The 16333-nt window shown below is 38.9% G+C and overlaps 1 protein-coding gene across 5 annotated transcripts in view; it reads left to right on the plus strand.

Annotated features, from left to right (window-relative positions):
- The window catches only part of ARHGAP10 (Rho GTPase activating protein 10), a 331593-nt gene that overhangs the window by 291204 nt on the left and 24056 nt on the right, over positions 1-16333 (plus strand). For all 5 annotated transcript variants that reach the window (XM_047091518.1, XM_047091519.1, XM_047091522.1 and 2 more), the window contains one exon: positions 11613-11772. In XM_047091518.1, coding sequence (XP_046947474.1) covers positions 11613-11772 — 160 coding nt within the window. The remainder of the gene's footprint in view (positions 1-11612; positions 11773-16333) is intronic.

Consider the following 16333-nt stretch of genomic DNA (forward strand, 5'->3'; position numbering starts at 1 on the left):
AGTTCTCATTGATATTATTTTGCCATGTTTCACAAATTTTGATACGAAATGTTTTTATTATCATTGAATTCTAAATTTTCCAAAATTTCAATTAGGATTTTCTTTTTTAACCATATTTAGTTTTCCCACATATGGAAATTTTAAAATCTGTCCTTTTGTCTATTAAGTTATAAATAGTTTGCAATTTTGATCTGAGAAGACAGTATATATAATATTCAATCTTTGGTATTTAAGACTTTAATCTTCCTTCAAAAATATTCTATGTGTTTTTTTTTTTTATTGAAGTATCATTGATACACGATGTTACGTTAGTTTATGTATAGAACTTAGTAATTCCACAGGTCTACATATTATGCTGTGTTCATCAGTAGTGTTGCTACCATCTGTCCCATTACATCACTATTGTAATACCACTGATTGTATTTCTTATGCTGTGTACCTTTCATCCCCATGACTTACTCATTCTGTAACCAGAAGCCAGAACCTCCTATTCCCTTTCACCCGTTTTGCCCATCCTCTTACCTCATTCCCCTGGCAACCATCAGTTGTATTTATGGGTCTGTTCCTGCTTTGTTGTTGTTATTCTATGTGTTCTTAAAGAATATGTATCCTCTGCTTATTGCGAAGTGTGTGTGTGTGTAACAGATCACCTTTGTAATGTTGACTCTGTTTTGTTTTTGTTGTTGGCCTGCCTGATGATAGTAGACCTGAGAGGAGTGTGTTAATGTCTCCAATAACAATTGTTGCTTTTTCTGTTTTTCCTTACAGTTCTACTTGTTGCTTAAGGCTTATATCATTAGGTGCTTATTTTCTTGTTGGATCATCTTGTCCCTTTACCATGACTCTGTTTCTCATGTAATTTAAGATCATTGTCTTAATATTTGCCTAGCACATGTTAATGCTTTTTACTTTCAACCTTTTGTTTTAAGCATGTTTTTTTGGTAGTCAACATATTGTTGGATAAAAAAATATATTTGGAAAGTCACTGTCTTTTTCTTTTTTTTAAAGTTTGTTTATTTGAGAGAGAGAGAGAGAGCGCTCGCGCGCGCGCACACACACACACATGGGGGAGGGGGAGGGACAGAATTGCAAGCAGGCTCTGCACTGTCAGCGGAGGGCCTCGGACTCAAAAACCGCGAGATCCTGATCTGAGCCAAAATCAAGAGTCAGGTGCTTAACCAACTGAGCCACCCAGGTGCCCCTGAAAGTCACTGTCTTTTAACTGTTAATTTTAATCCAGTTCTGTTACTGTATTTACCATTGTGTTAGGATTTCTATTATTTTATAATTTTTATTTAATAAACTTTGATATGCTTTTCTTTCTTTTTCCTCCAAAAAACACACAAATGTTCTTCTGTTTCCAATATTCTGTTTTTGTTGCTAAGGTGATTGCTCTTATTTTGGGACTTATCTCATTTATCTCTTGGTTTCTTATACTTAATTATATGTGTTTCTCTCTCTACCCCTAATAAGACAAGTAATTTAATGCACTCTCTTCTGCTCTGGGCTACATTCCCCCCACCACGTGGTATTTTCCAGAATTTTTGTTCTGGATCATTTTCATTATGTTTTTAACTTTTCTTTTGTCCTAGAGTTTTAAAAAGTTAACAATAGCATTATCAAGTTTGTTGAACATTTCACATTACTTCTTTGATTTAAACACTTTAATATTTTCTTTAAGAATGTTATCAGTGTAGTCAGGCTCTGGGCTGATGGCTCAGAGCCTGGAGCCTGTTTCCGGTTCTGTGTCTCCCTCTCTCTCTGCCCCTCCCCCGTTCATGCTCTGTCTCTCTCTGTCCCAAAAATAAATAAACGTTGAAAAAAAAAATTAAAAAAAAAAAAAGAATGTTATCAGTGTAGTTCTTTGTGTGATAAACCTTGGGTGTTTTTATGTATAATAATATGTTTATTGTGGCCTCACATTTGAATGGCTGTTTGGCATTTTGAATATATAATTACTTGCTCAAAATTCTTTAATGGTTTAAAACTATTACTTCATGGGGTTCCTGGGTGGCTCACTTGGTTAAGGGTCCAGCTCTTAGTTTCGGCTGAGGTCATGATCTCATGGTTTGTGGGTGTGAGTCCCATGTCAGCCTCTTCGCTGGCAGCATAGAGCCTGATTGAGACACTCTCTGTCCTTCCCCTGCTCATTCTTTCTCTGTCTCTCTCTCCTTCTCTAAATAAATAAATAAACATGAAAAAATATATTACTTCATTATTGTGCATTCAGAGTTGCTGTTGAGAACTCTGATGTCAATCTGGTTTGTTTTTTGTATAATCTGCTCCATCAGGATGCTTTTTTTGTTTTTTCTTTGTATTTGATACTCTTAAATTTTGCAAAAATGTATCTTATGTGAAATGTTTTATTATTTAAGTTTTAATTTTAATTCCAGTTAACATACAGTGTTATATTAGTTTCACGTGTACAATATAGTGATTCAACACTTCCATACGACACCCTATGCTCATCACCTATTTAATCTATCCCCCAACCCCCTCTCCAACTTCAGTTTGTTTGCTAAGGTTAAGAGTGTTTTCTTGGTTTGTCTCTCTCCCCCTTTTTTATCTCTTTGCTCATTTGTTTTGTTTGTTAAATTCCACATAAAAGTGAAATCATACGGTATTTGTCTTTCCCTGACTTATTTACTTTGCTTAGCATTATATTCTCTAGCTGTGTCCATGTTGTTGGAAATGACAAGATTTTACTCTTTTTTGGGCTAAATAATATTCCATTTTATGTGTGTGTGTGTATATATATATATATATATATATATATATATTCAGATATATATATAAATATATATAAAACATATATAAATATATATAAATATATATATAAATATACCTATATAAATATATGGTATCTATAGTTATAGATATATGTCTTCTTTATCCATTCCTGAATCAATGAACACTTGGACTGCTTCCATATCTTGGTTATTATAAATAATACTGCTATAAACATAGGAGTGCATGTCTCCCTTTGAATTAGTGTTTTTGTATTCATAGGGTAAATACCCAGTAGTGATTGCTAGATTGTAGGGTAGTTCCATTTTCACTTTTTGTGGAACCTCTATACTGTTTTCCACAGTAGCTACACCAGTTTGCATTCCTACCAACAGTGCAACAATGTTCCCCTTTCTCCACATTCTTGCCAACACATGTTGTTTTATTGTGTTGTTGATTTTAGCCTTTCTGACAGGTGTGAGGTATTTCATCGTGGTTTTGATTTTCATTTTCTTAATGGTAAGTGATGATGAGCATCTTTTCATGTGTCTGTTGGCTATCTGGATGTCTTCTTTGGAGAAATGTTTCATGTTTTCTCATATTTTAATTGGATTATTTGTTTTTTTTGGGTATTGAGTTTTATAAATTCTTTATATATTCTATATGTATTAGATATATGATTTGCAAATAATCTCCCATTCTGTAGGTTGCCTTTTAGTTTTCTTGATTGTTTCCTTTGCTGTGCAGAAGTTTATATTTTGGTGTACTCCCAATAGTTTATCTTTGCTTTTGTTTCCCTTCCCTCAGGAGACCTATCTAGAAAAAAGTTGCTTTGGCCAATGTCACAGAAGTTATTGCCTATGGTTTCTTCCAGGATTTTTATGTTTTATGTTTTATGTTTAGGCCTTTAATGAATTTTGAATTTATTTTTGTGTATGATGTAAGAAAGTGGTCCATTTTCTTTCTTTTGCATGTTATTGTCTAGTTTTCCCTGCACCATTTGCTGAAAAGACTGTCTTTTGCATATTGGCTATTCTTGACTGCTTTGTCAAAGATTAATTGACCGGGGCACCTGGGTGGCTCAGTCAGTTAAGCGTCTGACTTCGGCTCAGGTCATGATCTCTCGGTTCGTGGGTTCAAGCCCACATCAGTTTCTGTGCTGACAGCTCAGAGTCTGGAGCCTGCTTTGGAATCTGTGTCTCTTTCTTCTCTCTGCCCCTTACCTACTCGCGTGCGCACACTCTCTCTCTTTCTCTCTCTCTCTCTCTCTCTCTCTCACAAAAATTAATGTTGAAAAAAAGATTAATTGAGTGCATAATTGTGGGTTTATTTCTGGGTTTTCTATATTGTTCCATTGGTCTATGTACCTGTTTCTGTGCCAGTACCATATTTTTTTATTATCACAGCTTTGTAATATAACTTGAAGTCTGGAATAGTGATGCCTCCAGCCTTGCTTTGCTTTTTCAATATTGCTTTAGCTATTTGGGGTCTTTTGTGGTTCCATACAAATTTTAGGATTGTTTTTTCTAGCTCTGTGAAAAATGCTGTTGGTATTTTGATAGGAATTGCATTGAATGTGTAGATCGCTTTTAGACATTTTAACAGTATTTGTTCTTCCAATCCATGAGCATGGCATGTCTTTCCATTGTGCAATATTTTCTTTATTCCCCTGTTTGGCACTCTGAATTTTTTGAATTGAGGTCTCTGAAGATCCTTTAATTTTGAGGAGTTAGTGGTTATTTCTTTAAATCTCGATTTATTTCTTCTTTTGCGACCAGGGTGTTGGCAATTTCACTTCTTTTCTATATTACAGATCTCTAAATATCTGAATTTTTTTATTTGTTGAGTTTGCTATCTTAGTTTTCTTTGCATTCTAGAAATTGTATAAGTCCATTGTGAATGAGGATTTTGTGTGTGTACTCGTGGCTGTGATGAGTTGGAACCTCCTTCTTTCTGCTCCTTTTTTTCCTACTGCCTTTCTGGCTCTTGCCTCAACCTAAGTGCTTTGGTTCAGAACCAGGTCTTATTATCCCTGCTCATAAATCACATCCTGGAGATGGGAGGGGTAGGCATGTCAAATCTAGTTTCCCTGCTGAGTGGGGAACTTGGTCATAGATTATTTGTTTCCGTATAGTTTGGAGAACATCTCCTAACCCCCAGTTCCACATGGAGAACCTGGTTCCAGCCCCCTGCCCCATGCCTGGTGTATCGTAGGTGTGTTGTACTTAGGACACCACAGGATTTAAATGTCTGTCTGGTTCTGCTGGTGTCAGTAGGTCCTGGAGTCAGTAATCCTGTCTGGTTCTGCTGGTGTCAGTAGGTCCTGGAGTCAGTAATCCTTTGGCTTATGCTCCCACTGACCTCTGAAGCTCTGTTTCCATTCTGTTCCATAGATAGGTTTAACATATTTTTGAATGCAGTTATATCTTTTTATTTAGATATTTTTAAAATGTTATTTTATCATTTTGGTGGTGGTGGTAGCAGTGTATGTGGGAGGGAGGGGTGGGTTCTACTTAAAATTTCATTGCCTTCTTGCCTGGAAATTTCCTGACTGACCTTCATTGTAGAAGCATTACTGTGGTGTTAAAAGTATAGTTACTTTATTCTCAGTAAATGTTTCTTTGATCCTAGTGATGAACTGTTTGAGACTTAGAAGCACCTGTGACTATCCTGACTGACAGGTGGCATATTTGTGTACCTGTGTAGCTGTGGTGGTGGCAGGTAACCCAGAAGCACAACTGTGAGGCTTGCTGGAGTTAAGTTCAAGTTCGGTTAGGATACTGGATCTTTTCTTTCTATGCTTTTTTCTTTCCTCTTTTCGGTCCCCCTTTCCTTTTCTTTCTTATCTGCGAATACATAAACCAGGATGTTTAAGCAAGAAAAACGTGGAATATTCTTGCTACTAGGGAGACAATCCATTTCTGAGGAATAACAAAGTTTCTGTGGTTTCATAATGTATGCAAACATTTTAGGCTAAGTGGAAAACAGCAGGTAAGAGATTCAAAGGGAACTATCCCTGACTTCTTAACAGTTACAAAATCCGTTTGAGAGGAAGACAAAAAAGAAATGAAAGGGAAATGAAATGGAAGGGAAAACTCAAAGCCTTTTTCCCTCCAACAATACAGAAGCAGTTCTAATTAAGTGAAATGGCCAGAGATGAATGGAGAGAATCATTTGTCATCGTCAGAACAAGGAAGTTCAACCACTAAAGTAAAAGCTTACCCATCTATTAAAATTAAGGAGATGAGCGTCCTCTTATGTTGTTAGATATGGTAGAACTATCAAGTTCTTGTTTCCTCCTCTAGCTCTAATTTTCTGCCAGTCTTTGAAGTTTTAGTCTATCATGAAAGTAAAACCCTTGTTCATGTACTCAGGGTCATTAAAAAAAATCAGACTAATAGTGAAATGCAGTAGCTATCATGAAAGGTATGTGCTCTTACATGCTATTTTGCCCAATTTTAATGAAAACATATGTCTGTGAGGGAATCCTAAATATTTGCAAAGTAACACTTCTCTGTATTTATCTTAATAATCACAGCAACAATCATGACCACCACCACCACCACCAATAATCTTGCTTTAAGGAGAAGCCTGATCGTTACAGCTGAGGTTCCTCCAAGGTTCTCTTACTTTTCTGCAGCTTTCCTTTGTCTTCTTCCAATACCATGACTTCAGTTCTACCTCCATGACACTCAGAACACACGCGCGTGCGCGTGCACACACACACACACACACACACACACACACGCACACACCCCAACAGTAACTGTCGCAGACCTCTTTTCTGAGCTCTGGAGTATATAACCAAGTCTTCTCTGGCTATTTTCACCTGGATTTTTTTATTGACACCTCCAGCCCAGCCCAAGATGTCTGCAACTAGTTTTATGATCTCTCACACCCAATTCCCTCCTTGCTTTTTATTCCCTATTTCAGGTAATAATTCTACCATTCATCTAGTTGCCTAAGTCAAGAACTTGAGAGTCATCTTAGGCTCCTCTCTCACCCTTCACCTTTATTCACAGAGTTCTAGTGACTGTACTACTGAATATCTCTCTTTAATATTTATACTGAGAGAGGGAGAGACAGAGAGCATGTGCATGTGCACTTGTGTGTGAGTGGGGGAGGAGTAGAGAGAGAGGAAGAGAGAGAATCCCAAGCAGGCTCCATGCTGTCACTGCAGAGCTGACATGGGGCTCAATCGTATGAACCATGAGATCATGACATAAGCTGAAATCAAGGGTTGGAGGCTTAACCGACTGAGCCACCCAAGTGCCCCAGTACTGAATATCTCTTGAGTCCATTCTCTGGATCATGTCACTTCCCTGCTTCATTCCTGCAGTAACTTCCCAATGACTATGGAACAAAGTCAGATACCCTAAGGTTATATATAACACCCCACTTCGTACTCTCATTTTCTGCCTTTGATCTTATTCTCCAGCCAAATCCAGCTACCTGTGGCTCTGGAAACTGCCACATTCTCTCTTGTTTCTATGCTTTCAACCTTGATATTTTCTCTGTCGGGTTCTTTCCATGCAAGTTTGGCAATAATTTCTTCCTTTTCCTGTTGCCTTTCTCCCTCTACCATTGGCAGGTTTGGAAACTTCTTTTTCTGGGTCTCAAAGCTCCTTGATACAATCATAATACGACCAACACCACCTCCTGTTGTGTTTGTCTTTACCTGACTGTCTTCTGCACTGTACTGTGAGCACCTTTGGTTTAAGGACTAATTCTTCACATTTTATTTTATTTATTTTATTTTATTTTATTTTATTTTATTTTATTTTATTTTATTTTATTTTATTTTATTTTATTTTATTTATTTTATTTTATTATTATTTTTAAAATATAATTTATTGTCAAATTGGCTAACATACAATGTGTAAAGTGTGCTCTTGGATTTTGGGGTAGATTCCTGGGGTTCATTGCTTACCTACAACACCCAGTGCTCATCCTCAATGCCTATCACTCATTTTCCCTTCTTCCTTACCCCCCCATTCACCCTCAGTTTGTTCTCTGTATTTGAGACTCTCTTATGTTTGCCTCCCTCCCTCTCTGCTTGTAACTGTTTTTTCCCCTTCCCTTCCCCCATGGTCTTCTGTTAAGTTTCTCAAGATCCACATATGAGTGAAAACATATGATATCTGTCCTTCTCTGACTGACATATTTCACTCAGCATAATACCCTCCAGTTCCATCCGCGTTGCTGCAAATCAGGCATCCCTGATTCTTCACCTTTATAACTAAGCATCTGAGGTGTGCCTTGTATGTAAGTAGAAGCCTAGTAAATGCTTGTTGATTGAATAAAGAGGGTGAATGATATCTGTGGCTTGAAAGGGAAGAAGATGATAATTGGAAGCTTTGTGCTGATTTTTAAAAAAATTTTTTTTTCAACGTTTATTTATTTTTGGGACAGAGAGAGACAGAGCATGAACGGGGGAGGGGCAGAGAGAGAGGGAGACACAGAATCGGAAACAGGCTCCAGGCTCTGAGCCATCAGCCCAGAGCCTGACGCGGGGCTCGAACTCACGGACCGCGAGATCGTGACCTGGCTGAAGTCGGATGCTTAACCGACTGCGCCATCCAGGCGCCCCATGTGCTGATTTTTTTAACAATACTTTGAGGTTTGCAGATTTGGTTTTCTCCTCTTCAATTCCTAGAGGCACTGGCTTTCCGTATTCATAATATTCCACATGACAGTGAGTCCATAGTATTTCCTGAAGATTTCTGGTTTGCCTGGCCCTGCATTATGTTCTCTAAGGATTACCAAGACTGAGGCCTAGTCTCCACCCTCAAAACATGCATAATGGAAATGGGGAATTAAAACCAGGTCGTGGCATTAGTGAATGCCAACTTGGTTGCTGCTGATAGTTGTGAGAGAGGAGAGAAGAGGCAGAAAAGGCAGTTGGCAAGTGCTTTGTGGAGAAGGTGGCAATTAAGCTGGATGCTGTGAAGAACTCATTTTCTCTTCTAGGTGGTGGTAGTTCTATTTCTGGTGAGTTTCTTATCTCGGAGTCTGTTCATAACACAAGCCCTTCAGCACCATTTCTGCTCACTTACTGGAACAGTCTTGTTACTCACAGGTGATTTGTCTGCCTGTAGGTGCCTGTTAAAGGGTAACACCTAAGGGAACAGGTGTGTGACACTCCAAAGAAATGGAAGGTGAGAAACAATGAGAGTATCCAACCTTAATTCTCAAGTACAAATTAGTTTCATAGGATTCAAAACCTTTATTCCAGAAATCATTGAACGGAGAGTTTTTGTTTTGTTTTGTTTTTTGTTTTTGGAATAAGTTTTATTATATTCATACTAGTTAAAAAGTCATAGTTTGATTTGGGGGAACTAAGGCTTCAGAAATGGTTGTAAGTATTTAATGCTTATGTGCCTTTTTCCTCAAATGCAGTGATTCTCCAGTAGATAAGCTCATTCCGGAACAGTGGAGGAGAAAGGAATTCTGTGTGCACAGAAAGTAGGGTGAGGTATCTCTTCATTTGATCAGTTTGTGTAAACATATTCCCTTCTACCAATATTCTTTTCACTTGAGGGTTCAGATTGCTACTGTTTGGCAGGAAGGGAGAAAGAAATTCTCTTAATAGAATGTGATTTAATATGTTGAATGACCGTTGGTGCTGTGTCAGTCTGCTTGGGAAAAGAATTTGAAGCAATGTAGATGAGTTAGTGTATCTGGTTGTAAAAACATTTCAGGCATCTTTTGAAAGTAACACTAGACCCTTGCTTTCCATTTCCCCAAAGTTGCTTCTCATTGAAATGTTTCTCCTTGTAGGAATGAATCAGGGAATAACTGGCCCCAGACTCTCATTTGCTGCTGCTTTTGCTATGTCATGCGGTGCCCTAGAGACAGGGCAGGAGGCCCAGAGAGCAGAGGGCCAGGATCCAGCCTCCTGAAGCCAGGAAGCTGCTTGTGCCTGACTCACTGCTGAGGTTATCCTGTTCTGCTTCAGAACTGATCCTATTTTGCTACTTCTAGCCAAGCCTTGAATTGGCAGCTGTCGTACAGGTACATGTTCAGGAGTTCCCAGGGAAGCTGGAGCTCCAGCCCCTTATTCTTGGGCATATTTGCAGAACAGAACTGGATGGATCTGAACTATGCAGACATAGAAAGAGAAGTAGCTTTAGTTTCAAAGTGGACTGTGTCCCAGAATGAAAATAAATCAGAAGGAAATCCTGGTGGTCTATCAGCGGGTTATGGTTTATTTGCCTGAAAACTGGCCCACGTATGTGGGCCTGAGTTACTCCAATTAGCTAGACACTTTTGTGGTGAAGGGCTGTGGAAAAAGTGACTTCACTGAAAGAGGAATCCTCCAGCCTTCTACGCTCCGCGTTTGTGAATGGGCACTGAGCACGGCTTCACAGGGACACTTAGACCAGGGAGGAGACCTGCCGCCAGAGCTTGCATTCATCTCTTGTTTCAACGCACCTTTCTCGACGACACACTTAGGAAAGAAAAAGCTCAGAAAACTCTCCTCTACCAGAATCTTCTGCCCATGATTATCCTGGCATTCCCTCCTAACTGCCCCCATAAAGAATTCCTTTTTCCAGCCATCACTGCCATCTGTAACTCCTACTTTCCTGAATTCAACTTTTCTAGATCTCCATTTCTAAGATTCTCTCTCTTCGCCTGAGTTGTAAGCTGGGTCAGAGTTAAATAAGAATTATCTCTTACAATCAATTTTCAAGGTTAGCATCTTGGGATCTAGCTTAATCAGAGGCCAGAATTTCTCTTGTACTTCATTATGAGTAGGATTGAAATCTAAGATGGTTTTCTGAGAGCAAGATCCTTGCTGTTCCTGGCATTCACGCAGGCTTTCCTTCTAGGACCGTGGCTGGGTTTTGGCCCTCCAGGTTGTATATCATCTGCTTGATAGTTGTTGATCAACTATTGTGACCCATCATCTGTAAAATCAAGGCAAAATCAGTGCCTCTTAGTAGAATATTTCTGCCTCTGCAAGGCAGCCTGGAGCAGTTAATATTTAATGGGGACTGTGAATGTGGCCGACGGGTCCAGGCTCTGATAGGTGCTGTTCAGGTACGTTATGGTAGCTGGGAGTGCCGTGAAAGTAAGAAGACCAGTTGAGGAAAATAGCTGCTCATGTGAGCTCTTTTTCATCTTCTCCATTTTTCCACCCCAGCCTATAATATGTGCAAACGATACTAAATGTATTTCATAAAATGGTCCTCTGTGAATGAATAAATCATGCAATCCATTTAAAAAATGCTTTTTAGTTTTGGTTTAAAGTCATCCCTGCAGTCACTGCAGAGGCCTGATTCTTATATAACATCCTCCCTAATCTTCACAGGGAGATGGAAGTTTCTCTATGTCTGGGATTTTAATAAATTGAACTATTAAGTTGTAATCTAAGACACCAGCTCAGAAGACAAGGTCCCTTTAGAGTTGTTTAATTTATTACGCACTAAGTGGTGACTAGCAGTGTCTTAAAGAGGCTTCAGGTGACTGGAAAGTGAGAGGTTGGCCACTTTGGGGCTGGTGTACTGCTCTGAATTGTTCCTGAGGTTATCCTTGATTTACAACTGTGTTCCTTAGACATTAGGAAGTCATTGTGGCCACGACTGAGGCTTTCATCTTTCATTGGAACTGATTTTATTGTATTTTCTTGTGGGGGAAACACCCCTCTTTATGTATTATCTATGATTTAGTTTAAGCATTTTTGGTTAAAAGCAAAAACAAAAAATTTAAAGACAGGACCCCTGAATAATCTCAGGGTAAATTATAAATATAATTTTGGATTTAATTTGATTGTATAATCAAATGACGCCGTATAATTATTAATGGAGTGGTTTGTTTTTTTTTTTTTTCAATCTTCTGTGTATTTGTTTGGAAGTTCATGTTATTTTTTTTTTCTTCCCTAGGTGACAGTCCTAACCTTCCTAAGGAGGACACTCCTACCAGTAATCTAGATTCACTTTCCTCCCCATCTCCCACGGTTGCAGCTGTCCACGGGCCTCCTGGACCAGACAAAAACCACCTTCTCACAGATGGGGGCAGCTTTGGGGACTGGGCATCCCCTGTGTAAGTAGCTGTGTGTCTCTTTGGTGCTGAGGGAAGGAGGACTGGGACCTTCATTTTGAAGTTTATGTGCTGCATCGGTACTGAAGTGTTGGGTCTGAGGACCTCTGTTCTCTAATCAGTGGGACCACCTGAGGAAGCAGGACACATGAAAAAAGCCTTTCTTGACAGCATCTCTGAGTTCCCCATGTGGAAAAGTGGATAGGAGCTGTTTCAAATCTGTTTTGAGTTTAATTTGTGGCAGTTTTGGCTTGCACAGAGGAAATTTGTTATTGTCCTGCTCAGATACTCGGGATGTCCTCTCACCAGCAGCGTAAACTTTTAGACCTAGGATAGTGTGTGCATTGTGATCAATAGACTCTTGAAACTGTCAGTAGAATGATATTTTAGTTGTTTGAATTTTCAAGAGCTTTATGCCAGTGTTCTCTGTTTTCTCCATAACATGCTGCATACTTGACAACTGGTGAATGAAATATCTGATTTTGTCATCTCAGTTTGGCTTAGTGCCAGGCGTGTGCAGATCAGCTCAGGTATATTAGGACAAATATACCAGAACAAACAATACCATGGTCCTGGTTTGACTACATGGTTTGTCTTTCTGCGTTGACCAAGCTGTGGAATAAATGCGGATTGGTGGTGGGGTGGGACATCAAAAGAGTGTCAAATTACAAACAAATGCTCAGAGAACAAAAACAAAAAAAGAATCCCACTAACAATTACATGCCATTACTTGATTAGTCAATCACATTACATCCGAAAATACATTTTACAATTCAGCCTTGAGAGTACTTGGGCGTCTTGTCTTCAGTTAAAAAACATTTTTTTTTTTTTTAAATCAAAGTTGCCTAAAATAAGTCAGAGATAATGATGTCATCTGACCCTAGCTAGGCATTCTTGGGACTTTAAATGGAATCGGAAAGTGTTCCTCACATTACTCGGCTTTTTATAGTTACTGCTGGAGTCACATGAAATCATTATGAACTTATTAAGTATTAAAAGGCTGGGAGACATTTGGTATGCTAAAATTTTGGGGTGACCTAAAGACTTTGAAAATGTAACTGAAAGTCCATGTGGAACTCAAAATATGGAAGCATTCTCCAGATGAGATTTATCCCCCCCCCACAAGATTGTAACACATATATATTTAAATGCCGAAGACTGTGTATTGTGGACTTAAATTGCAAAGTACTCGAACATGCTTGTCATTTTTACTATTTTTTTTTCCAGAATAAAAATACTCTTTTCACTTTAGTGCTCCAAGCACCAGTGAAAGTGGTTACATAGGAACCTAGAATCTAATCCTGGGCACTCTGGGGGTAGAATTTGCATGGGTGCGTGTGGGTGCATGTGCATGTGTTTAAGCAAAAACCAGATTTCTAGTTATTTCTTTCAGTAAGTGTGTATCATAGTGGAGAATAGTTTAGTTAGTCCTACTTCTTCCGGAGTGGTTCTGTGGGAAAGTGACATTATAAGCCATGATATAGCCAATGCTCAATTCATAGCACGTTCATGCCTGAAACATAAAGAGCTTGATATTTTTGGTCATAAATCAAACGAGGAGTGAATTCCCCAGCTTCCTATTCATACAAATTTTAAAATGTCATGGAAAGCACTCCGACACTGAGAGGCCAAAAAAGCAGGGGAGAAAATAAGTAGCTGAAACAAGTCTGGAAAGATTTGTGTTATAATTTGGACTTCCTCCTACTTCAAGAATTTGGTTCTTTCTGTGTAGTGGATAAAATGTATGTATATTTCTCTTAATTATATAGAGTGTTCCTTGTGTGTCTTTTGAGGGATTTTCTTCTAAGCATATTTCAGTCCAGATTGATCATGAAGCGAGGAATGCATCTCAAGCTTGAGCACACATCAGGATCACCTGGGGGGCTTGTGAAGCCCCCACTGCCGGCTCCTTCCCAGAGTGACCCTGAGGTTTGAGGGCCAATCTCTGAGCATGCATTTCTAGCAGAATGCCAGGTGATACAGACAAATGTCCCGCCCTCCCCCTGGTTCCAGGCATGTGTGGTTGTAAACAGCTTCCCTGAGGAGTGCAATCAGGATAAGTGATACCTCTTCTTCACTTTATTTTCTTTTACGTCGTCTGGGATGGTGTGTTCCTGTCTTCAGGTCCCCCTCTGTGGCTCCCCCATACTTTGATTCTCTTTGCCTGAAATATCTCCCCGCTTCTTTGCTCAAGGCAATCTGACTTATCTTTAGGGTCTAATTTAGTTTCCACTCTAAAGAAGCTTTCTCTAGCTCTGTAGTCTACAGGAAGATTCTAAATATCTTTCTCTGTCTATACTTAATAATGGACATTGGGAAAATACTGCCTTCTAGTATTAGGTAATATTTACCTTTTAGTGTTAGTTGATATTTAAGTGGTATATGTGTATGTGTATGCGTATCTATATACTCACAACAGTGTCTCTGCCTGCCTGCCTGCCCATTTATGTATTTTAGTTGGTGCACGCTATAATAACAAAAATACTGTGAGAGCTTATTTATTTATTTCTGCTTAATGACAGAAATTTATTTCCCACAGTTCTAAAAGTTAGATTTCCAAGATCAAGGTGTCTGCATGGCCGGGTTCTGGTGAGAGCCTGCTTCCAGTTTGTGGAGTGCTTGCTGGCTTTGTGACTCTTCTTATAAGGACACTAATTCCATTCATGAGGATTCTACTCTCAGTACATCACTGGATTCTACTTACTTTCCAAAGACCCCACTTCCTAATAGAATCACATGTGAGGAGGTAGGATTTTAACATATGAATTTTGGAAAGACACAAACATTCGGTCCACAGTACTATCTTTCCCTCATTCCAAGATAGATTATAAAAATTATTGATGATAGAAATTGAGTTTTATACTCTTCGAACTTTTTAGTGATCTTAACGTAGTTATTAAAGTAAGAAATAGAACATTATGCATTTATAAAAATGGTCTCCTTTTGGAAATCTCCTTTCTTTCTGTATATCACTGAATGTCTGTTAAGTAACTGTGTTTCATTTCTGCTCCATCTTCCTTCTTCCTTGTAGAGATTAACAGCTCTTCCTCCAGGAATTTCACAGAATTAATCTCACCATTTTCTCTTTAGAGCATTTTTCTTTGTTTCCTTACCATTTGTAAATTTGTTTCTCATTGTGTGGTGTTTTTGTTTCTTTTTTTTTTTTTCCAATCCATGATCTCTGCACACAAACTATACAGTATTGAATAGAATAGGCTCTGAGTAAATACTGATTAAGACTCCTTTTAATGAAACTAAAATTGCTGTGGGGTCATTAAACCTCTACTGAGGGCTTTAAAGAAGGAGGCAATGCCTGGACTGCCTGGTTTTAATCCAGGGTAGTGATTCTATATTACAAAACATACACTTGCCTAATCTCATGTCCTGAAAAATCGACAACTGTATATGGATCACATAGGACCCCGGTAGCTCGGCTGGAAAGAAATGCCATGACCCTAGCCGCCGGAAAGCACATTTGCAGAGGGAAAGCTACAGCAGCAGAGATTCTGATCAGGGCAGTGTGTAAATACAGCAGTAGCCTCTGACAGGTAGAAAACAATACAGCAGAATTGGATTTCTTGGGTTTCTGCTGATGTTTATGACTTGTGGGTATTATTCATTGCAGTCAATCAATCTGGAGCTATTACTTACCTGTACACTCAGTAAGGTGATGGGTGACTTCATTGCCAGTGAAGAATTGCTAGCTCAGTCTCCTTGGGGGACATTACATCATAGGTCAAGGTATTTCAGATTTTCCGAGTCATTTTTTTTTTTTTTTCCAATAAAGTAGTTTTCTCTAAACAGATTTTCTTCCATTGTAAATGATGGAACAGGTTCTTGACAAGTAATCCTTTTAGGTTCCCAGCCCCAAAAGAAATTCTCTTGTAAGAAATAGCAGCCATTGCTATCTGCTTCCCCCAAGATTTCAAATGAAAAGGAACAAACTCCTTTTGTGCCCGCACTTTCCCACCTTCAAGATGGCGGCATCATAGAATAGTTTTTTGTAGCTGGGAATGTTCGTATCCCAAGGTATGGTTCACTGTGTGCTCTGGCAGGCCAGGCAGGCAGTAGATCCTTCTGTCCCATCTGATTAGAGGCTTGGCTTAGTTTATGCTGAATATTAAGAAAGTCCTAACCCATCTTTCCCAGTTGCTGCCCAGAGCTCCTCTTGTGCAACAGATTCATGCCTACCCAGACTTGATGCTGGTTGCTTGAAATCATCTGACAGTAGATTCCCACTCTCATTTACAGCCTTGGGCTGCATGTCATCTGTAGGCTTAGTGTTGCACTCACTGGTAACCATTTGTATTCTTATCAATGAAATCACTTGCGTTTGAGTTGTGCAAATAGAGGTCCCATAGACAACTACTTGGCATTTTAAATTACTTGACTGTTGGTTCCATGATTGCTTTTTGGAAGTTGATGAAAACATTTGGTGGGCGATCTCACAGTACCTTTGAAGTTTGATTTGTGCCTTGGTGTACCATGACAAACCATGAGTTATTTGTCTGAAGTTTGGAAAACTAATCACCTTAAAACAACTTTTAACAGATGTCTGTGAAAT

The sequence above is a fragment of the Lynx rufus genome, unplaced genomic scaffold, assembly GCF_022079265.1.
Source record: "Lynx rufus isolate CCGP_SWC_20201006 ecotype Redwood Valley unplaced genomic scaffold, mLynRuf1.p SCAF_3, whole genome shotgun sequence".
Lineage (NCBI taxonomy): Eukaryota > Metazoa > Chordata > Mammalia > Carnivora > Felidae > Lynx > Lynx rufus.